The sequence below is a fragment of the Mytilus edulis genome, chromosome 10 (assembly GCF_963676685.1).
Source record: "Mytilus edulis chromosome 10, xbMytEdul2.2, whole genome shotgun sequence".
NCBI classification, from domain to species: Eukaryota; Metazoa; Mollusca; class Bivalvia; order Mytilida; family Mytilidae; genus Mytilus; species Mytilus edulis.
In genome coordinates this window covers 75469145-75493441 of record NC_092353.1, presented here as the reverse complement: position 1 = coordinate 75493441, position 24297 = coordinate 75469145, and the positions used below count along the sequence as shown (strand labels likewise).

Below are 24297 nucleotides of genomic sequence, written 5' to 3'. Positions count from 1 at the left end.
TCTAAATCAAAGGTTCATAAAGTTAAATTGATATCAGCTGAATTGAAATTCTAACGAAATAAAGTAATATTTTATTGATATTGCACAAAAACGAGTATAGCACTGGATGTTCAGCAACATGTTCCCTACATGTTCACCACAGTTTTTCCTATTCTAGTGTTCTCTAACTCAGGTAATATATTCACAGCCTCCTCTAAACTCACAGTTTTAGCAATCTTTGTTCTGAAATAAAATACAAATACATGTATAATAAGAATGTGTCCATAGTACAGGGATGTCCCACTCACAATATCATGTTCTATGTTCAGTGGACCTTGAAATTAAGGTCAAAACTCTAATTTGGCAGTACAATTAGAAAGATCTTATCATTGGCAAAATGTGTGTTCTTAGAGCACATTTCTTTCTAACCAAAATTTTGTAAACGTTGTGTGGCGTTTGTTTTTGTTTTCTAAATGCTACAAAAGTAGAAACAAATACATTGTTTAATCAATGTTACTGACCCTGTTTGAACTTTCAATGATGCATGCAGATGTTGTTGGTAAACCGACTTTTTACAAACGTCAAAACAAATACATTGTTTAATCAGGGTGAAGTTAGAAACAAATGTAGTGTTTGTTCTAACAAAAGATGAAAGGCAAACTGTAGACGCATTTGTAGCGAGTGCATAGTTTGTCAAAGTGTATGTAAACTTTGCAATAGATAGTTAGAAACAAATGATCAAAACATGTGCGCACTTAGCCATTTCCATGTTTGTGTTAGAAAGAAATGCATCCTTGGTTTCAAGTTGATTGGACTTCAACTTTATCAAAAAACTAGCTTGACCAAAAAATTTACCTTAGGTGGTTTAGACAGAGGGGTGGACAGAGGAACGAAGCACAGAATGCAAAAACTAATAGTAATACCCCTAGCAGGAGCATAAAAACCATCAAAAGTACCTGATATAAGGTCAGAACTACTACATGCATATTGTCTCTTGGCTTCACTTCCTCTAAGTATTATGAATTGAGTTTCTGGTATTGTCTGAGTATTTGACCTATGTTTGAATACTTGTGCTAATAATGATTGATTAATTTCTGGTGTGCTATATTAGACCATGGTTTGAATGCTAGTTTCTGTTTATTGCCAAATTCCACACTATTTTAATATTGAAGAAGTAGTTTTTTTATTTGCCAAGAGAGAACCACTACCTTTAGGCAAGAAAATTTATACTTATTAATCAAACCTGTTAATTTGAATCAGCATTACACTAAAGACTGACCATTGTAACGGTAATTTGTTTTTGACTAATTATCTTATTTACACATGTAGGTACATGTATCAAGAGACATACTGTTAAGGCATCTCTATTTGAAATGTTTTAATTTTTCTGAATTTTTTTTATGAGAGTTGCATTGTTTTACGTCTGAAAGTCCTTCTGTCCCATTATGGGTATATAGTAATTCAGGATAACTCCTCCTACAGTTTGAATGCTAGGAAGTTTTCACTTTGCTAGCTGTTTGTGATAAGGGTTTTGATTTTTATTCATATTTGCTCTTTTGGGAAAAAGTTAACTTTGGCATTTTTGGAGTATATTATTTACAAAAGACACAATAATATCTCAAAGAGAGTTTTATTTAGCAAATAGAGGGTGTTTATAGTTATCTACTTTTTGAACATTTTTAAGTATAAGACAAGAGCATTTTTGTTTCATAAGCTCTGTAATAAAGTGAAAAAATTATCAAACCATTAAACAACATTTGCATTTATAGTTTAAGAACAAGCACAAAGACAACAGAACTCAACTAAACCTTACTTGACTATTCCTCTCTCCAGTTTGTTAATGGCATCATGAAGGATATCTATAAATCATTAAGGAATAATATGAGGCAAGAATTACCTGTGAATGGGGACGAAGTCTATGATTTTTTTTAAATCAACAATGTTAAAAAGAGAAACGGAAATACCGTAACGTTTCTGATTTTGGTTCTGTTTTTAGGGATTTTAGTGGTGACATTATTTAAGTTATGACGTCATATGCAATGTAAACAAAGAAACGCTGTCATCAGGTAATGTTTTTTTAATAACAATTTTTTTTATAAATGAATTAGTATTAATTCCTTTCTTAGACTGATAAATATACATTTTATTCAAAGTCTCATGTAAACAAGACCAGAAACGGAAGTAGATTTCTGCGCCGATCCGGGAAATTCAAAAACCCGACAAAAAGAAAATTGAATGATTTTGAGTTCATTAGTACAATGAAAAATTCGGGAAATTTTCCCGTTTTTTTTTTTTTAATTGAATTTTCTTCTTTAACAGGGGACTTCGTCCCCATAATAATAATATGGATGAATTACAACCCACATGGAACCGTTTTTATTTATGTGTTACAGATATTTTCAATAAAATCAAGTACTTTTAACTTTAAATATTTTAATTATGCGTTCTTGCTTTAACTAACACAATCTTGCATTCTTGGCCACTTTCAGCCATTTATATGAGCCACCCTTTTTACTCTTATTTTCAAAAGACAATATATATACCAGAGTTGATGAGATGACTTCTATGAAAAAGTGAAATAAGAATGTTTTCTACTCACATCTGTTTCTTAATGGCATCAGTGAATCATTATAAATAAGCAAACGTCTGTGGTATATATAGAATTATGACTTCAAATTTAATAAAGGTTCTGAAAACTGAACCATTATGTAAAAGATAGCAATTAAACCTGGACTAAAGAGTAAACTCTCTTCTTTAAAACGCCATCACCGGACATCATGGAGGTTCCAGTAAAATTTTGAGGTCACAAAATAAAATATCTGAGGCCAAAATGGAAAAGGGATACTTTGTATGACATCAATAGTTGAAGAGCCACATGATTGGATTAATCAACAAAGAGGACATGTTACACATAAATATCTATGTAAAGGATACGCTGGTATCTTCCATGCTGGGCATATGACAAAGTCCACACATTTTCAAATAGAAAGTTAACACTAGCACCTCGTAGAAATAGCTGCTGGCTATCTGGTGGGTCAAGCTGCAAAAATACAGATAGTAAATATTTAACAATAATTTTTTATATTAGATTTAAAAAAAAGAAAAAGTTTATAAAAATATTTTCCTTAAAAAAAAAGGTCATTTGTTTATATTAAAAGAAAGACCTGGCTGCTTCATACCTTGTATACAGATGCCTATGCTATGACATGGTATTTTATATATATATAGCATCTAGAGAAATAGAGAAATATACACACATTCATAATAAAATATGCGGTAATTGATGGGTGTTGTTATCTTTATTATTTTTCTATTCATAATAAACGTTAAAGATCAAACAAAGAAGATGATGAGACATGTATAGCTTAGTCTAACAAAATACAAAAGGTCCACTTATTTAAGGACAGGTGTGCTATTTTGAATTCATTTTCGACAAGGATTAAATATGAATGGATTAAATATGAATTCAATTGCAACTAAAAATGATAGCAGATGCTACTTTTGTCTATTACAAACAGTTTTTTTTTTATCACACTTTGATTGCTTTGAATAAAACATCCATTAGCTCTGCATGCCATGTAGTATTTATAAATTTAAAATAAGTTCATATAAACTCTTCATAACATTATTGAAATAAAACAGTAGCCTAACATACCGGGTAGTAGTACTGTTTCAATCGTAATGCAAAATGGCATGTATTACTTAATATAATATTTCAGAAAAGTCTTCATAGGATTCTACAAACAAGAATGTGTCCATAGTACATGGATGCCCCACTCGCACTATTATTTTACATGTTCACTGGACTGTGAAATTGGGGTCAATACTTTAATTTGGCATTAAAATTAGAAAGATCATATCATAGTTAACATGTGTACTAAGTTTCAAATTGATTGGCCTTCAACTTCATCAAAAACTACCTTGACCAAAAACTTTAACCTGAGCTTCACACTTTCTTTTTACATGTTTAGTGGACCATGAAATTAGGGTCAATACTTTAATTTGACATTAAAATTAGAAAGATCATATAATAGGGAACATGTGTACTAAGTTTCAAGATGATTGGACTTCAACTTCATCAAAAACTACCTTGACCAAAAACTTTAACCTGAGCTTCACACTATCTTTTTCTTTGTTCAGTGGACCATGAAATTTGGGTCAATACTTAAATAAGACATTCAAATTAGAAAGATCATATCATAGGGAGCATGTGTACTAATTTTCAAATTGATTGGACTTCAACTTCATCAAAAACTAGCTCGACCAAAAACTTTAACCTGAAGCGGGACGAAGGAACGGACAAACGAACGGAGGCACACACCAGAAAACATAATGCCCCTCTGCTATCGTAGGTGGGGCATAAAAACCATTCTAGAACAAGAGAGAAACTATAAGCTACCGTTTTCAAGGTTTATTCTTTAAAATATTGTGGTAAAATTTTGGCAGTATATACCTGCAAGTCACTTTGGCTTGTGATCCATTTCCCAGACATCCCCAAACAGGATATGACATCATGCTTATGAAGGACAGGATATTTTCTTTTCTCCTCAATTTCTCGTTTATCCTCATCTTGAGTAAACATTCTCACTTAAAAATGTAAATAGATATAATATTAATATAACTGCAATTTCAATTTGGATATTTTCCTTTTCTGGCAATTCATAGTAGAAATCTTATAACCCCTAAAATTGCTAATGTCAGACCAATTACCAATGTGTATGCAAGCTGAGAATCTTAAAAATATAGTGACAGCATAAGTTAAACTTTAAATATGTACCAAGTATCAGAAAAACATATAATGCATTTGTCAAGGACAAAGAAACTTGTTTAAGAAGTAACTAGATAACTCTGCTCTATGGTCGGGTTGTTGTCACTTTGACACATTCACCATTTCCTTTCTCGATTTTAACTATAATTTGGAACCTATTTCCTGGACCATTACAAATGCAGTTTTTAAAAGTATTTCTGATACCTCGTCTGGAAGAGTCCTCTAATCATACATAACACTTTCAGATGTAACTTATATGTATTTTTGTTTTAATTGTATGTTTTTTTTCAAATATTTTCAATTATTTTAAACTGGTCTGTATTTTTTTGTTCCAATAGTTTAAAATGTATTTTGTTTTGTATTAAAATGATCACTGTTTATCATCGCCACCGGAAATTGGGTACTAACGAAGCGAAGAGAAATAGAAAAAAAAGTAAACAAGTTAGGAATTCATTCAATTTATAGCATTTCCACTCATTGGATGAGGGTGCCGCTTAAGAAATGATTTTCTGATATATAATTCTTTAAATTATTAGGCAGATAGGTACAAAATTAATACAAGATTGTGTGTAATACTCCAAAACTTGCCACTTAGTACCGGAAAATTTCAAGGTCGATCGTCCTCTGTCGCCCCATTCTCAAGATATTGAACTGTTTTTCATTATTTTTCCAGACACGTTTTTAGATTATTATAGTGTGGCATCATATTTACTGAAATTTGTTGTCAAAAACATGTTTTTTTAAAGAATATGGACAAAAGCATTGTTTGTTTGTTGTACGGCGAATTGCAGAACGTTGTACGGCGAATTGCAAAATAACAAATTTTGTCTGTACGGCGTCTTGCAATATATTATTTTAAGAGGAAACTAATCACTGTTTAAATAATATCAAGTGACGATATTTTGTTGATATCAAAGCTTTACAGGCTTACAAATATACAAAATGTCTTACTTATCAAATATTATTAAATATATGCCGTTAATTCAGTTCAGAAGGCCTCGTTGCGTACCGCTTTTCGATTTTGTACAAAAAGATTTTTTTCAACCATATTATCCTAAATACATTTATATATCGTTATACTACTAACGACTGTTGTCTTATTTGTTGTTAGGTTGAATTGTTTAGGTTCAATAAAATAAACCATCCATTCCTCTTTTGTTGGTGCTAGCTTTTTTTTAAGATAAAAACAGTGGAGATGTGGTATGATAGCAAATAAGATAACTATCCATCACACGCAAGTACCACAGGCACTTGTCTCAGAAAAAAAATTCCTATATTAAGGTATATAGGAAATTTTTTTTCTGAGACAAGTGCCTGTGGCAAGTACCATATTTTTTTTATTGACACATGGACAGACAATTGAACGGATGGAAAAGCAGACGGAGTGATCGACTCCAAGAAAAAGGACTATGTCATGAATAATCGAAAATGCTTCAAACAGCAAAAGGGAGGCTTCTTCTGGTTATGTATATTGTTGAGTAAATGTTTTATGTCAATTAGTCGTAGTAAACTTGGGTTATCGTCATGGCGTAGGAAAGTGTAACAAACAGTTAGAATGAGTGAATACTATAGGGCGTGAACATTATTTTTTTTATGGCGGTAGCTCTTTTAAATTATGGTTACATCTCAGTCAGGGTATTCATACGACTCATTGCTTACATGATTTTATTAAAAGGAATTACGAAGGTTTACTCATTTTTATTTTAAATCATCAAAACCAGTGTATACATCAGAAAGTAACATGTAAGGTGTCACAAGTTGAAGCGCTCTTTCATCTCCAAGTCCCAATTAAGAACTCTGAGCTGATATAAAAAAGCCTTGGTCCATCTTTACATTTCTGAAGTCTTAGACTAGCAAATTTGACATCAATTTGAGAACTAAGTCATCATTTTTCGGCCTCTTCTACCAGGCCACACTGTTCAGTTATTTTACGAATTGCAAAATGTAAAGGTACTTAGGGTCAATATAACTTATCAAACATTCCACATACTTCTGAATTATTTTCATCATAGGACTGACCAGGGTTTTAGCTGGATAAGAAGTGGCCTTTCCTTTTAACATTAAAAATTTTGATACATAACAAATAGAAGGCAGATATAACTACATTGGTTAGACGTATAAAGAGGGGTACGAGATATCTCTAAACATGTTTAACACTGCCGCATTTGTTGCACCTGCATGACCCAACTTGAGTCTGTAACCTTTGCTACATTTTTATATAGTCTTGTATTTATTTCATTTTTTAAATTTTGGTTCATTTAGAATGAAATTCAAAACAGTGTGGCTGTGGCCATTGATTGACACATTAAATTCATCCATTGACTGGAACAATTTAGGTGAACGTTTGTACTTTTTAAAGACACTTAAACTATGGGGCCACCAAAGGTTCCCAACACCTTAATAAAGTAATTCGAAAAATTAATCAGAAATAACACGATGTTTTGATTTATATCAATTATATAAATCAAAACATAAAGGTTATTTCTGATTTCTATCGTAGGTACGTCGTGAACAGTGGACGTTACAGACAAACGTTCACGTAAATTGTCCCAGTCAATGGATGAATTTAATGTGTCAATCAATGGCCACAGCCACACTGTTTTGAATTTCATTCTATATGTTTCAAGAAACAAACATTGAACTTCTACCCCCTTTTTGTAGTTAAATGATTGATCACTTAGAAGACAGCTTCGGGTATATCAATACACAGTTACAAGTTTAGTTTCGCATTATAGCCATGGTGAATTTTCTAAATATGAAAGTTTTTGTACAATTGAATTGATTTTTAGATAGTTGAATAATAATTTAGCCTTCCTAGTGGGTTTATATGAACATTTAGATTGTTTTTAACATGTTTTAGAAGCCATTTTACAGTTTGAACGTCCATACGTTCCTATCCGTGCCGCCATAGATTTAAAAATTTTGTATTGTTTTTCGACAAAGATTTGACGCTCGATCTTTTCAATTCAATTTTATGGAAGAAAAAAAAACGCAGAAATGCATATATTTTTTTTTGGATCTTTTGATAGGATAGATATGTGTCTATGGTTTCAGGAAAGGTTTCACTCTTATTGATTGACATTTTCCTTTGGACCAAATTTTTGAGATCTTTGTGACATGTTCAACCCCCTATCTTGCAATATTTGGTATCAAATAAATGCTGATTGTTGCCATGGTTACACAAAAAAGATTATATTTCACAATTATTACTATTGGAAATCAAATCTATGGACAATTCTCTTTCCATAAATATACACATGCATAACTCAAATAGTAAGCCTTATTTATTAGGAAGGAAGGGAAAGAGGGTGTTTAAACATTATGAGTGTCAATTCTAAGTTTTTTCCTATCTGTGAATTGACACCCTATCCTAGTGAATAATCTTCTCGTTGCGTTGGGTAGTTTCTTCTATTTGGTCGGGTTTCTGTTTCTTCGACATTTTCCTCATTTCCATTCTCAATTTTATCAAGGATTTACTATACTCAAAGATTTTTTACTTTGCGGAAGCAACGTAAAAAAAGGAATGGACAGCAAATTTGCATGTGATTCTTGTAAATTACAGTTAAGATCAGTTAACAGAGAAAATAATGTCAAAAACAGTGAACACTTAAGTATTAATAAGTAACAGATAACTGGAATCTCAATTTCAAATAAACAGTTAACAACATTGCAAATTTTAACAAAACAGATTACAGACAGTGGGTCGAACAGTTAAGGGTTTTTAAATTTATCAGTCAAATAACAGTTTTAAACAAATTAAAACCTTGAAAAAGACAAAAACAGTTTAATTTAAAAGGGACCCCCACCCCTTAGATATTTGAACTTAATACTTTATTTTCTTTGAAAGGACAGTAAATAACTATTTAAATTAGCAAGTTGCCATACAGTTAAAAACAAGTTGCCATACAGTAAATTTGTCAACACGAGCAAGTTGCCGTACACTAGACTTTATTTTTCATGGTCTATATTCTTTAAAATACATCTTTTTGACAACACATTTCAGTAAATATGATGCCACACTATAATAATCTAAAAACGTGTCTGGAAAAATAATGAAAAACAGTTCAATATCTTGAGAATGGGGCGACAGAGGACGATCGACCTCGAAATTTTCCGGTACTAAGTGGCAAGTTTTGGAGTATTACACAAAATCTTGTATCAATTTTGTACTTATCTGCCTAATAATTTAAAGAATTGTATATCAGAAAATCATTTCTTAAGCGGCACCCTCATCCAATGAGTGGAAATGCTTTAAATTGAATGAATTCCTAACTTGTTTACTTTTTTTTCTATTTCTCTCAGCTTCGTTAGTACCCAATTTCCGGTGGCGATGATACACAGTGATGATGAAATGTTGAAAACTTGAGCAAATTTATAGAGGATCAAGATGTTAATTGTTTACACATGCATATGTTTAGAAAATATCATGTTCCATCAAGGCAACTCATCTGTGTTTGATATTAATTCATAATAATAATAATAAAGTGTTTAATGCAATCTTATTCATTTATTTACAACATCTCTTAAAACACCAAAAAAAGTTGAAAGAATAAAAATGTTTATTTTCCCCTTACCTCCATTATCTATAACTACATCCACACCAACACCTCCAGTCTCTTCCATCACACTGCTCACCAAAATATTACTTCTCTTCTCTATATCAATAATCTGAGCTGTAAAAAACGTTCTTGAAGTCATATGATTGTTAAAATTAAGCAAAAAAGATGAATATGTATTATATACTTGATTGGCTAAGTTTTACTATAAAACATGAGAAAAATATAGGCATTCTTTTATAAGAAAAAGCTTTATTTTATCAAAATCTTTAGAAATGTACTGCTATTGAATTTTGGTCATTCCACATAATTGCCGACATAAGATATTTGACAATGGCATAGTTCAAGTTGGAAGACAAAAACCGTGATGGAAGTAAAGGAAACAAAAGGAAGATAGTATTAAAACTACAGTGTAAACTGTCTAATCTGACCCCTGAGTATTCCAACATCCTGCTTTAACCGACACATTTTCATGGTCCAACCTAACTTTGCAGAAAAAACCTGAGTATTCCCACATCCTACTTAATCTATCATTTTTTTTCTAGTCCCCCAGTGTGTCAAATAACACAGGTTACAATGAATATCTAAAAGATAAACTATCTCACAATTATGATGACAAGTTTTATTGACAAAATGAATGCTATCAAATGCTACAAAATAAAACCAACAAAAACTTAACATCTATCTATCATTTCACTTACCGGTATTTTACAAGTTTGTTAACTTTGGCTTTAAAACCCAATTGTAATAGTTTTAAAAAATTTTTAGATTAACAATCATGAAAAGAAATATCTTTTTTCAGTTATAAAGTAAAACTATGTGTTCATGGTTGTCAAAAAATAAAAGGAATATATACATGCATTGTTTTTTTTTTTTATAGATTAGACCATTGTTTTTCCTGTTTAAATGGTTTTAACACTAGTAATTTTGGGGCCCTTTATAGCTTGTTGTTCTGTGTGAGCCAAGACTTTATGTTGAAGGCCATACTTTGACCTATAATGGTTTACCTTTTACAAATTATGACTTATATGGTGAGCTGTCTCATTGGTACTCATACCACATCTTCTTATATGTATGTACCTTACTTAATGTAAATCTATTTTGAAAAACATAAGATATAATGACTACAGTAATTTGACTTACCTACTGGTGGGTTAACTTTCTCTAGAAACATTTGTTCATCCTGACTACTAGCTGTAGTTATAACCTAAAGGGTAACAAGAAAATGAATTAAATGAAGCACACAAATCAATATTATATCATTAAAAACATACAGGATGGTCGAGATACAATTAAAAAAAGAGAATTTGTGTGGTTCTATCTGTTATTAAATCATGCTCTAGAAAATTATCAAGCTTGAAAAAGAAAACAAGCAAATGACCTTTGAAAAAATAAAATAAAATAAAACTTAGGTATTTTTAGCAATTAAATTTTACATGATGTGATTTACTTCAAAATTGATAAAATAAAATAAAATAAAAACTAAGGTATTTTTTAGCAATTAAATTTCACATGATGTGATTTAATTCAAAATTTATCTTTGTTAGTTTTGTGTGAATCACATAAAAACAAGTTCATTCAATATACATAATATCTAGTTAATGTTAGAGAATGAATGAATGAATCAATTAGCATTCACTGAAAAAATCCCCACTCGTTAACAGTAAATAATAAATTCTTACAGCAGTATGCATACAGTGTGTAGATAAAGGTACAATCTTTGGTTAGCTTGCTTGTTAGCTGAACTGTGAAGTCATTGTTAGGGTAGGTATACTATCCTCCATTGGAAATGGTTTGTCCTACAGAAACATAAATAGATTGGATATCTGTCAGACTAGTCAACTCTTATAGGAGGGTAGTTTACAAAACTTAATAATGACTTCACGATTCAGCTAGCAAGCAAGCTCACCAAAGGTATTACCTACAAACTCGATGCATTCTGCTGTAAGAAAAAATTATATTGTGACTTGTTTTATATTAACCTTGGCTCCCCATTGTGTAGCTAGCTGAATGACGACATGTCCAAATGGGGTTGCTCCATCTATAACTAGGACTGTATCTCCTGAACAGACTCTTGCTTGATAAAACAAAGCTGTGTATGCCTTCACACAGTCACCAATCCCAGCTGCTGCATCTTCAAAACTCAATCTCTCAGGTTTCTTTACTGAAATACGGAAAACAAAACAATACTGTAAATTCAGAAATTAATGCAAAGTTTTATTATTGCAAAAAACGTGACAGAGTTGCAAACGCAATAATTTAAACTCCCATTTTAAAATCTTTTATATGAATTAAACAAGATTTTTCTCAAATCATAAAAATTAAAATCGCATTTAAGTCTAAACTAACAAAATCACAATAATAAATGCACGCAATAATTTCTGAATTAACAGTAATTAAAAAAGTATTTTCAGATGCCAGGTCACATTCTCTTGAAATGTTAAAATTTAAAATTTTTATATCAAATTTACAAAAAATATAACAAGAAATGATAAAATTGATTAATTTTTCAGGGAATAAATGTCTGACAAAATTTCCATTTTTATGGCTACCACATAAATAAATTTAGTTTTAAAAAAATCAAGTACTACTATGTAGATTAAAAAGCTTTTAAAACATTACCAGTTTTTTCTTTTGTTATTTGTTATATTGCTGAGAAACATAACAAAAACTTAAAACAGAACTCTGCTTTTCTTCCTATCTCTGAAACTCTTACAAATAGTGTTTATATATGTTGTCAGTCAAATTCCACCTACCAACATCATATTCTGACACACAACAAAATTCTCCACATCCTGGATAGTAACTGTCTACAGGTATAATTCCTGTAAGTATGTATACCGTAAATAAATATATAAACAGTAAGAAATAAATATACTGATGTAGTATCAAGTAATGAAAGTCCAAAATCATTATCATTGTAAATAATGAGAACGAATATGTACCATGTTCTGCAGAAAGTAGCTGACAATTTTTTTTTCGTAGGTTTGATTCAATCAATAAATATTAATATGTTTTGCCTTTAATTAGCTAGCAATTTTTTTTTTTTGTATAGTTTTGAAATTGATCCATACCATCTTTAATAGAAAACACTTCTACTGTAAAATTGAGAATGGAAATGGGGAATGTGTCAAAGAGACAACAACCCGACCATAAAGCAGACAACAGCAGAAGGTCACCAACAGGTCTTCAATGCAGCAAGAAATTCCCGCACCCGAAGGCGGCTTCAGCTGGCCCCATAACAAATATATATACTAGTTCAGTGATAATGAACGCCATACTTAACTCCAAATTGTACACAAGAAACTAAAATTAAAAATAATACAAGACTAACAAAGGCCAGAGGCTCCTGACTTGGGACAGGTGCAAAAATGCAGCGCGGTTAAACATGTTTATGAGATCTCAACCCTCCCCCTATACGGTACATCTAGCCAATGAAGAAAAGTAAACTCATAACAATACGTACATTAAAATTCAGTTCAAGAGAAATCCAAGTCTGATGTCAGAAGATGTAACCAAAGAAAATAAACAAAATGACAATAATACATAAATAGCCAGCTCCAGACTTCAATTAAACTGATTGAAAGATTATATCTTCATCATATGAATATCAGGCACAATCCTTCCCGTGAGGGGTTTAGTATCATACCATCATAACATATATCAGAAGAACATAACCTGTGTCATGCCAACAACTGGTTTTTAAATAAATGTGTTTAGTTCCGATGCAAAGACCCTATAAGTGAATCAATATTAAGGCCAAAATATGCAATCTTTAATGACCTGACAACAGTATCGTAACTATATCCCTTCTTAATCAGTCTATTTAAAGGTTTTGTGAATACATTTACTATATATATACATCCCAAAAAATCCAGATGGTCATGAAGAAAAGAAAACTATTTTGTTTTGTCTATCGTATCTTAAATACATGTTGATATGAACTGAACTGAGGTAACAAAGTAATATATATATTCATTAGTTATCTTGATATAATCTCCATTACTCAAGTGTGAGATGGTTATAGTAAAAGTAAGTAATAGTGGATATAATAAACTTATCATACAGCAAACATATTTTTAAGTATATAATTGTAATTTTGATTTGATGCAAAAATCTGATCATTTTCTTTGTGAAGGTAGTAATTTCAAACACAATAAATCATTTAACAAGAATGTGTCCAAAGTACACGGATGCCCCACTCCCACTATCATTTTCCATGTTCAATGGACCGTGAAATTGGATAAAAAATATAATTAGGCATTAAAATTAGAAAGATAATATCATAGGGAACATTTGTACTAAGTTTCAAGTTGATTGGACTTCAACTTCATCAAAAACTACCTTGACCAAAAACTTTAACCTGAAACATGCACTTTCATTTTCTATGTTCAGTGGACCGTGAAATTGGGGTCAAAAGTTTAATTTGGCTTTAAAATTAGAAAGATCATATCATAAGGAACATGTGTACTAAGTTTCAAGTTGATTGGACTTCAACTTCATCAAAAACTACCTTGACCAAAAACTTTAACCTGAAGCGGGACAGACGGACGAACGAACAGACGAACGAACGAACGAACGAACGAACAGACGGACGGACGAACGAACGAACGAACGGACGCACAGACCAGAAAACATAATGCCCCTCTACTATCGTAGGTGGGGCATAAAAAGAACAATACTAGGTCTAGAACTGTGGCAGAGGTCTTCTGGTCGGACACTACAGAATTACAGATGTTGTTGTTCAGTTACCAGACCTGACTTAGCAGTAGGGTCATGTCACAGATAAAAGTATGTGTCACATGGAATTAAAAATATACTCACCAACGACCGAGTCTCCTACATGAACATTAGATACACCTTCTCCTAGGTCTACTACCACTCCAGCAATGTCATGACCAACTATATACTTTTCTCTGGGGTTCTTTTTATACAGTTCATTTAATGCCTTGGGAAAAAAAATAACAGTTTCTGATTGTTTTGGCTGCTGAAGAAATATCTAAGACTAAAGTGCTGTTGATTGTTAGATATAAATTGTTTTATATAACAATATGATTATGATAATCTTGGTCTTAAAGTATAAAACTAGATGTGTCAAAGCAACATGAATAGCCATGTCTCAAAAAGTTTATAAACAAGAATGTGTCCAAAGTACATGGATGCCCCACTCCCACTATCATTTTCCATGTTCAATGGACCGTGAAATTGGATAAAAAATATAATTAGGCATTAAAATTAGAAAGATAATATCATAGGGAACATGTGTACTAAGTTTCAAGTTGATTGGACTTCAACTTCATCAAAAACTACCTTGACCAAAAACTTTAACCTGAAACATGCACTTTCATTTTCTATGTTCAGTGGACTGTGAAATTGGGGTCAAAAGTTTAATTTGGCTTTAAAATTAGAAAGATCATATCATAAGGAACATGTGTACTAAGTTTCAAGTTGATTGGACTTCAACTTCATCAAAAACTACCTTGACCAAAAACTTTAACCTGAAGCAGGACAGACGGACGAACGAACGGACGAACGGATGCACAGACCAGAAAACATAATGCCCCTCTACTATCGTAGGTGGGGCATAAAAACATAATGCCCCTCTACTATCTGCAATTTCAATAATACATGTGGACACAAACATGATGGTAGTCTCACATATCAAGAATCAGCTCAAAATCTGGAAGCATATAGAAAAAAAAGTCTTTATAACTGTGATTTTCAACAATTTTCAAAGTTGTAAGCCCATAATTTTGGCTAAAATTAGCAGAGTGGAATGAAAATCAAACTTGATCAGTAACTCATCATGGTTAGCTCACATACCAAAAATCAGCCCAATATAATCTGAAAGCATTTAGAAAACAAGAATGTGTCCAAAGTACACGGATGCCCCACTCCCACTATCATTTTCCATGTTCAATGGACCGTGAAATTGGATAAAAAATATAATTAGGCATTAAAATTAGAAAGATAATATCATAGGGAACATTTGTACTAAGTTTCAAGTTGATTGGACTTCAACTTCATCAAAAACTACCTTGACCAAAAACTTTAACCTGAAACATGCACTTTCATTTTCTATGTTCAGTGGACCGTGAAATTGGGGTCAAAAGTTTAATTTGGCTTTAAAATTAGAAAGATCATATCATAAGGAACATGTGTACTAAGTTTCAAGTTGATTGGACTTCAACTTCATCAAAAACTACCTTGACCAAAAACTTTAACCTGAAGCGGGACAGACGGACGAACGAACAGACGAACGAACGAACGAACGAACAGACGGACGGACGAACGAACGAACGGACGCACAGACCAGAAAACATAATGCCCCTCTACTATCGTAGGTGGGGCATAAAAAGTCTCTATAACTGTGATTTTCAAAAATTTATCATAGTCCAAAGCCTGAAATTACAGCAAAAATTAGCCGAGCGGACTGAAACTTAAACTTGATCTGTAACTCATCATGATAAGCTCACATACAAAAAATCAGCCCAATATCTGAAAGCATTTAGAAAAAAAGTCATTATAACTGTGATTTTCAACAATTTATCAAAGTCCAAAGCCTGTTATTTCAGCAAAAATTAGTGGAGCGGAACGAAACTTAAACTTGATCTGTAACTCGTCTTGGTTAACTCACATACCTAAATCAGTCCAATATCTAAAGCATTTAGAAAAAAACTCTGTATAATGGTTTGTTGCGGAATGACGGAATTACAGAATGACGGAAGTACGGAATGACGGAATTACAGAATTACGGACAAAGGTAAAACTTTATGGCACCAACAACTTTGTTGTGGGGCCATAAAAAATACTTTTCTTTCCATACAGAATATCTAAAATGAAGATCAATAGTTTAAATTGATTGATTTGGCAAACTTACCAAAATGGCCAATCTTTTAATATTTTAATATTTCTCAGTTTTCCCCTCAATATATCCATGTTTTTTCAATGTTGACTTGTTGTACCCTTCTTCTAATTACCAATAATTACTACAAAAGTACACATATATTTGGAAATGCCAGTACATGTACTATTGATATTTTACTTATATTTACCTTACAATTTGGACAAACTAGAGCACAAGACTTAATATGGACCACAATCTCATATTTATCTGGAGTTGGTTTCTCTATCTGGAAAAAAGTATATATTAGCTTAACAGAAGAAAATTGCAAATTAGAAAAGTTAGTTCATGTAGTACAATTATATAATTCATAAACTTGTAGGCCATATATATGGTAGTATAACATCTAACAATGTCTATCTGAATTATTTTGCAAAGAATTCCAATCGAGTTGTTTTCCTCCTTGTTGAAGTTTCACTGTGACTTTAGGCTGAAGAACCACAATAAAAGCACTGCTTTTTGCTTTTTATGTGTGCTGTGCATATACTGTTTTAATTTTATAAATACTATGATAGGAGAATCTAGTAATTTTAAAAATAGCATACATACATTTATGAATCAATCATTAAACATTGTTAAAAACATGTGTGCACATTGCTGTGCTTCAATAATCATAATTACTCAGGATTTCTTACCTCCTGGTCCAGGGTAAATTTTACTAAGAAGAAGGGGAAGACAAATCTAAAATTCTAACCTCCTGGTCCAGGGTAAATTTTACTAAAAAGAAGGGGAGATAAATATAAAATTCCTACCGCCTGGCCAGGGTAGTTGTACTAAGGAGAGATTATTATCAAATTAATACCTCATGATCCAGGATAATTTTTGTCAAGAAGGGAAGATAAATATAAAATTTTTACCCCATGATCCAGGGTAAATTTTGTCAAAAGGGGAGATAAATCTAAAATTCTAACCGCCTGGTTACAAGAGCGCAATTATTCGTAATGCATTTTCCATAGGGTACCACACTACCACTGGTGTTCCATATTTTTTTTCTCGAAGACTACAAAAACTAGGGAAAAAGGGGTAGCAGTTCCTGTTACTAGAAATGCCAGTGTTGCATTACAACCAAAAAAATATATAGGGTCATGCCGTTCAAATTGACTTAAAATGCACTTGAAAAAGATCGTCTATGAAAAAGGCATTTTTTAATGGCTCTGACTTGCAGAAATGGAAGATATTTTCTATACTTCGTATGATGTGAATATGATTTTCTGCAATTTTTAAACCTAATCATGCTAATTGGATAAGCTTTAGATTAAATGTAATTCCAATCCAGTATCGTCAGAGTCGTATAGGATTCTATTCTGAGTACCATCTTCGGGTAAAAAACTTGCCGGTAAAATGTTAACAAATAATTGCGCTCTTGTTAAACCTCCTGGTCCAGGGTATAAAATGTTAACAAATAATTGCGCTCTTGTAACCTCCTGGTCCAGAGTAAATTTTACTAAAAAAAAGGGGAGACAAATCTAAAATTGTTACCTCCTGATCCAATATAAATTTTTGCTGATTCAATGGACTCAAGATATAAATTCCTTTCATTCTGTATCAGTAACTTTTAATAAACTGCAAACAAATTAATAGTTAGTTTCATGATAAAAATAAAAACGCTTTATTATTTCCTTTGTTTTATTTTTGCTAGGTAAAAGAACAAATGCAACTGTTTACTTCTTGAATACAAATTGCTCAAGTATTTCTTGTAATCTCAGGTTTGTATGATTCTGACAGACAAATAAAGAAATACCGTCATAAGTTTAGTCTTTAAATATGATTTCAGAAAAAGATTCTTGGTATTTTTGCACTTGTAAAGTAAACACTAAATATAAACCTGATGTACAGTAGTTGTCGTTTGTTTATGTAATTTATATGTGTTTCTCGCTTCTCGTTTTTTTATTTTATATAGATAAGACCGTTGGTTTTCCCGTTTTGAATGGTTTTACACTAGTAATTTTGGGGCCCTTTATAGCTTGTTGTTTGGTGTGAGCCAAGGCTCCGTGTTGAAGGCCGTACATTGACCTATAATGGTTTACTTTTTTTAAAATTGTTATTTGGATGGAGAGTTGTCTCTTTGGCACTCACACCACATCTTCCTATATCTATATAAGATATACATGATATAAACATGTTTATTCTTAAAATATGAAAGGGTGACAGGATATTGCTTCACTGGCACTGGCATTTTTTAAGATACTTAAATAGCTGTATTAAATTGATTAAATTAAGGAACTACTGCTCAATTTGACAAACAAAAATGTTGATCCTGGGTTTGAGTCCTGGAGGACTCCAAGGAGATTATTGTGATTTTCAAATGAGAATGTGAATCAATGCTCTCCTGCTACATTTGACACCCAATTCAAAAACCCACTGTGGTTAGAGATGATATATATCAAGAATGTTTTAGAGTCATAATTGATATCATTAAAGCAATTAAAAGTTTCGTAACTATTCCTGTTTTGGGTTACTAACTTGTTGTTTCTTGCAGGTACCTAACATCCCGGCTGGACTTGTCTCTTAGGAATGCAGTGATATTCTGACCTTTTTTCAAATGGGGCATGGGCTATAGGCAATGGGGAGAATGTGTCGTATAACATGTGAATTGAGAAAAAATTAATAACTATTTTTCATCAAAGTTTAATGAGGTTATTTATTAAAATTCCAATTTTCTATTATCATGATTATATGACCAAATCATTTTTTTTCTTGGTGCATTTTAATATATATTGTCAGTTTTTTTTTCATATGAATGATAAAAGAGGGACGAATGGTCAAACTCATAAATCGAAAATAAACTGACAACGCCATGTCTAAAAATGAAAAGGACAAACAGACAAACGATAGTACACATGACACAACATAGAAAACTAAAGAATAAACAACATGAACCCCACCAAAACCTAGGGGTGATCTCAGGTGCTCTGGAAGGGTAAGCAGATCCTGCTCTACATGTGGCACCTGTCGTGTTGCTTATGAGATAACAAATCCAGTAAATAGTCTAATTCGGTAGGTCACATTTATGAAAGGGAAGGGGAATGTAGTTACGATGTAAGGAACATATCCGATATCATTTGTGAAACTTGATTAAATTAGGATTTCAGTGTTCATTTGGGGAAAAAATAGTTTTTCTAATTGAAAATGGGGCCTATATTCATACCTAAAATAAAGGCAGGAAAATCAATGGACCATTCTATTAATATGACAACCAGGAGACAACAAAGTAGTAGAGAAATATCCCTTCGATAGTTCTGATACTTTTTTAATTGATACTGATATATTAACTTAAGTGATTGAGCTAGGTATTTTTTTTATTACTTTATTTTGTCAAATTCAAGGAGCTACTTTTTTAGCACTCAACTGAGAGAAACAGTTAAACATTACTGAGGGTGGTAAAAGGGGCTTTGAGTGGGCCCTGGCCTGCTCTGAGCTTAAAAACGTGAAATAAAAAATGGCAAGTTTCCCAGAAAATAGAAATAGGGAAAAACGATTGAAGCACGAGAAATACAATCATAAATATTTTTTTAAATGAAAAAAGACAAAAGCTATTACTTAGTCATTCTTGGAGATCATGTAGTCATTAATACGCTACTTGCATCTGATTTAATAGTTATTAATATCCTATGAACACATAATTTTAAACAATCTCTGGGCTGACTTTGAAGTGTATTGTTAGTCCTGGTTTACTTTTTAATGAAATGTAGCCCGGGACATGCATGAGAAATTAAGAGTACTGACATATGAAACACAAAAAAAAAATCAGGAAAAACAGGAAGCACACACTTCTAATTAAACAAGAAAACATGTATTATAACCCCAAAACACGAAAAACATTAGTCCGAGATTACACTGACGTCCAACAGCTGTTTTGCCAGACAAACTGGGGCCGTGGGACGTCAGAGTAATCTCAGACTAGAAAACGTGAAATAAAAAGGCCAAAAATGTTACATGATAATTTGATATAACCCTTTACCACTCATGTTACTGTTAACATCGATTGAACAACATATAGAACTTATTGGTTTTGTCTTTATTTGAACCTTCCTATCATAAATCAGTATCTTGTAATATTCTATTTTGATAGTTCTTATGATCACTGGTCAACAGTAGCTGAGCCTGATGAGTGATGTGTTATTTGTTTACTGGAGTTTACCTCCACAATGTCAATGATAATGTTATTTTTGGAATACTCCATGTTTTAAATATATTTGGTAATGTTAAGTGTTATGAATTACCATCAGAGTGATAAACCCATTCTAATTCTATTTTTTAGCAGACAACTGATAAAACGAAACCGGAAGTTCTTCTTACGCCTCTTGACCACAATGCATTTCGTTTCCGGTTTTGTTGGGGTGTACACTGCAGAACATAAAATTAGGATTTTAAATGTTTTCCCTTTACTTTCGTGATTGCAACCACTAAATTTACGGAAAACATATGTGACTGTTTTGTAGAGACGAAACTTTGAAATGATTCTTTTTAATTTAATGTAAGCACTTGCTTCCAAATAACTTATCTTCCATGGGCCGTTTTTTTACTGTTTCAGTGTTTGATATTTTTTAAGCTTCAAGTCCATCACACATAAAATTCAGCACTTAAATCACAACAGCTGTTCAAACATTTTGAACACCTTTATATTATTCAACTTCCAACACCTCCAAGAAAGAGTAACCTTACTTTTATTAGCCTGAAGTAAAAGGTTTATGATCTTGCCACCTCAGACTCAGTGCAAGCATGACAGGTGGTGTCTGATTGGGGGCATAAAAGGCTGCTTAAACCTCAACACAGACAAACCTTGAAAAGTTTTAAGACATAGCTATGTTTAAAGATATGCACTTAGTGTTTGTATAGACAACTGTATTGTATTGTAATTCATAAACTGTACATTTCCTTCAATTGAATTTCATTGTTAAAATAGTGAAAATACAGTGTACAATCATGTATGCTCACACTATAGAAAGGTGTTTTTCCGGATCTGATGACATATGATTATATGCGTGGCCTACAAATAGCAATTTGACTACTTGTCCCCGCATGCAATAAGACGCAGACACTGCCTTAAAGAAAGGCAGTGTCTGCGCATACCCGCATGCGGGTACGAATAGCAAAATTGCCGTTCGAAGGCTACGCGTACCCACATCCGGTTTTTGCAAAAACAAATCCCGTTGACCGACTTCTGAAACCTGCTACTAATGATCCCGACAACAATGATAGTCGTGTCACATACCATTGTGTAGATAAATCAATTTAGATTTACGGCATATTAAGTTTAAGTAGGTTTGACAACCGAGAAATCGAAAAATAACGGGAATTCGGGACTGGGTGTCATTTTTCAAAAAATTTAGTTAAGTACCTTGTGTTATATAAAGGTATATAGGAAATTTTTTTCTGAGACAAGTACCTGTGATACCCTTCACTCGTTCTACTCGAAATCCCCATATTATCGATAATTTCTGTATCTATTTCACGTTTAATTCCTGATTTGATTGCATTTTATTATAAAACCGGATGTGGGTACGCGTAGCCTACGAATGTCAATTTGACTATTCGTACCCACATGCGGGTACGCGCAGACACTGCCTTATAGAAAAGGCCTTATAGAAATCATTACATTCCATGGAAATTAAAAAGTAAAGAATGATTAAATTAGCATCTTGTTAAAGAATTGTGTATAAAAATACAGAGCAACACATTTAATGAAATTATTGAACTAACTGATCATACTGATAAACATCATCAATAATCATGATAATGTTTCTATTTTCCATTTCAGGTGAATTAGACACTATTTATAGACACTAGATAAGTGAAAAAATGGCAGGAACAGGTGGTATGTAAATCTTCTAAATTTTGAATTAAATTAGCTTAAAGCATGCCATTCATTGTGTGCAAGACAAAAATTGAAAATTTGTAATTTGATTAATTGTTTACATTACTATGGTAGGAGAGATTTCAATATATACACTTTTAGATGTGTGCTTATGAATTTTGTTGTTTTATACATGTACATACCAGTGGTCTCGCTAGCCCAAAATAGAAGGGCGCTGCGCCCTGGGTGCCCTCGGCCGCGCCCTGGGTGCCTTTATCCGCGCCCTTCTGCCCTGACGTCTTTTTCCAAAATTATCTTGTGCCGTTTTGGTTAAATTTTGTTTCATCGATTTATGATCTCCAAGTTAATTACATATATGACACCTGTGTGATTGCCCCGAGGTTAATCATGTCATTACAATGAATTACAATGATAAAGACTTCAAAGGTGTTAATAACTAGGTAATTTAATTAGGACAATGTATCTTTTTGTCATACTTTTGATGAATGTGTCAGCGAGTGTGTTTAGCTTGGGTCGGCATTTTCGATCTCCAAGTCACAATGGAAGAGCGTATATAAATGAAGACTTTCATGACTTTAGAATTGAATTTAAGTCATCAAAATAAAACTATGCCTTTACAGAAATGCCTTCCATCTCAACTTGTTATCGACAAGCACAGTTTTTAATTAACCCAAACGTGGTGGAAATTGATTTTGGAGTTACTTCCCCTGTTTTAGCTTATTACAAATTTGTGCTCTAAAAATATTATCTAGTATCAAAAAAAGGAATAAATTACCAATTGAATATATAATAACATAATAATGTTACCTTAAAGATATTAACTGTCTTTGAACATATTAAAAAATATATATTGCAATTTCTACTTGATAATTATACTTTTAGCAATCCATGTTCTAAACATTGTTAAATTAGTAATGCTCCTAATTTCATATTTTATGATGTATTAAAAGCTATAATTCCTATATAGATAAGAAATAAAACACATATTCTTTGATAATGGGTAGAGTGAAGTTAAACTGTTAAAACATAATATGTTGATGAAGATGTACTATATCATTCATAACTACACAAACAATGAAATAAAGACTATAGTTGAAAAGCATCTTTATTTAAAAAAACAACAACATATACAGTAAAAAAAAAAGAGATTTGTTAACTCGTGATACACACAGAAACGTAGACAAAAAAATTAGCAGTGCCTTTTCTTATCATAAAAAGTGCCCTGCCCTCCACTGGCACCCTGCCCCTTTTGATTTCTAGCTAGAGCACTGCATACATTGTAACACCAACAGTCAGGACTCAGGAGTTAAACTTGTTCAAAAATGTAAAAGAGACTTTTTATAAGATACCATACATGCCATATGGATATTCAAATGAACTAGAAAAAAAAAACCTACAGAACCTTGTAAAAAAGATGATAAATGATGAAAAGGCAAAACACAAAACTTACAAAGCTAAAGACTTAGTAACCATGGTAACATGAACCCCACCATAAACATGTGGTCTGAATTTGAAAGTAAATTATTTAATTTTCTTTATAAGTGCAGGTAACTCTTTTAGGGTCAAGTTATCTCTCTTTACAGTTTTTAACCGGATTTTTGTGACAAAAATGTCAGTTATTGAATTGGGGATGTCGGGCGGGCGGCAATCAAATGTTGTCCGTGCATTAACTCATGAACCGTTCAACCAAAGCTTTTAAAATTGTAATATGTTGTTACTGACAACTAAATGAAGGTCAAGTTCAATAATGACGATTTTGACTTTTACCGTTCAGGAGTTATGGTTCTTGGAAGATTGAAAAATGGAGTTTCCAGTCGTGTCCGTGCATTTACGCATGAACTGTTCTGTCAAAGCTTCCCAAATTTTAATATGTTGTTACTGATGACAAAATGGAGGTCAAGTTCAATAATGACGATTTTGACTTTTACCGTTCAGGAGTTATGGTTCTTGAAAGATTGAAAAATGGAGTTTCCAGTCGTGTCCGTGCATTTACGCATGAACTGTTCTACCAAAGCTTCTCTAATTTTAATATGTTGTTACTGATGACAAAATAGAGGTCAAGTTCAATAATGACGATTTTGACTTTTACCGTTCAGGAGTTATGGTTCTTGAAAGATTGAAAAATGGTGTTTCTAGTTGTGTCCGTGCATTTTCTCATGAATTATTCAACCAAAGCTTTTAAAATTTTTATATGGTGTTACTGATGACAAAATAGAGGTCAAGTTCAATAATGATGATTTTGACTTTTACCGTTCAGGAGTTATGGTTCTTG

General features: G+C 32.3%; 3 protein-coding genes across 8 annotated transcripts in view; 1 reads left to right on the top strand and 2 right to left on the bottom strand.

The window, feature by feature from the left end:
* The window catches only part of LOC139491907 (putative inhibitor of apoptosis), a 396259-nt gene that overhangs the window by 159500 nt on the left and 212462 nt on the right, over window positions 1–24297 (bottom strand). The gene's annotated exons all lie outside the window — the stretch shown is intronic.
* LOC139491905 (quinone oxidoreductase-like protein 1) lies at window positions 57–20536 on the bottom strand. Of its 2 annotated transcripts, none has more exons than XM_071279830.1 (12): window positions 20431–20536; window positions 17687–17770; window positions 16359–16436; window positions 14128–14251; window positions 12060–12128; window positions 11286–11467; window positions 10447–10510; window positions 9322–9420; window positions 4433–4566; window positions 2914–3019; window positions 1793–1838; window positions 57–222 (listed from the first exon to the last, which is right to left on the bottom strand). In XM_071279830.1, exons 2-12 carry the CDS (start codon window positions 17744–17746, stop codon window positions 126–128), a joined length of 1059 nt encoding a protein of 352 aa, XP_071135931.1. In that variant the 5' UTR covers window positions 17747–17770; window positions 20431–20536; the 3' UTR covers window positions 57–125. The 2 variants fall into 2 exon arrangements, with proteins under 2 accessions (XP_071135931.1, XP_071135932.1); XM_071279831.1 differs by lacking the exon at window positions 20431–20536 and adding an exon at window positions 18671–19835.
* LOC139491899 (intersectin-1-like) overlaps window positions 20514–24297 on the top strand; it is a 69102-nt gene continuing 65318 nt past the window's right edge. For all 5 annotated transcript variants that reach the window (XM_071279817.1, XM_071279823.1, XM_071279814.1 and 2 more), the window contains exons 1-2: window positions 20514–20684; window positions 21969–22025. In XM_071279817.1, the coding sequence (XP_071135918.1) occupies window positions 22010–22025 (16 nt within the window). In that variant the 5' untranslated portion in view covers window positions 20514–20684; window positions 21969–22009. The remainder of the gene's footprint in view (window positions 20685–21968; window positions 22026–24297) is intronic.

Excerpts from the sequence above, each read along its gene's own strand:
- LOC139491905 (XM_071279830.1), bottom strand. The coding sequence starts at position 17,746 with ATGAAAGGAATTTATATCTTGAGTCCATTGAATCAGCAAAAATTTATA. Across the intron at positions 14,252-16,358 it reads TAGTTTGTCCAAATTGTAAG|GCATTAAATGAACTGTATAA; the intron begins GTAAATATAAGT and ends TTTTTTCCCAAG. Across the intron at positions 3,020-4,432 it reads CAAGCCAAAGTGACTTGCAG|CTTGACCCACCAGATAGCCA; the intron begins GTATATACTGCC and ends GTATTTTTGCAG.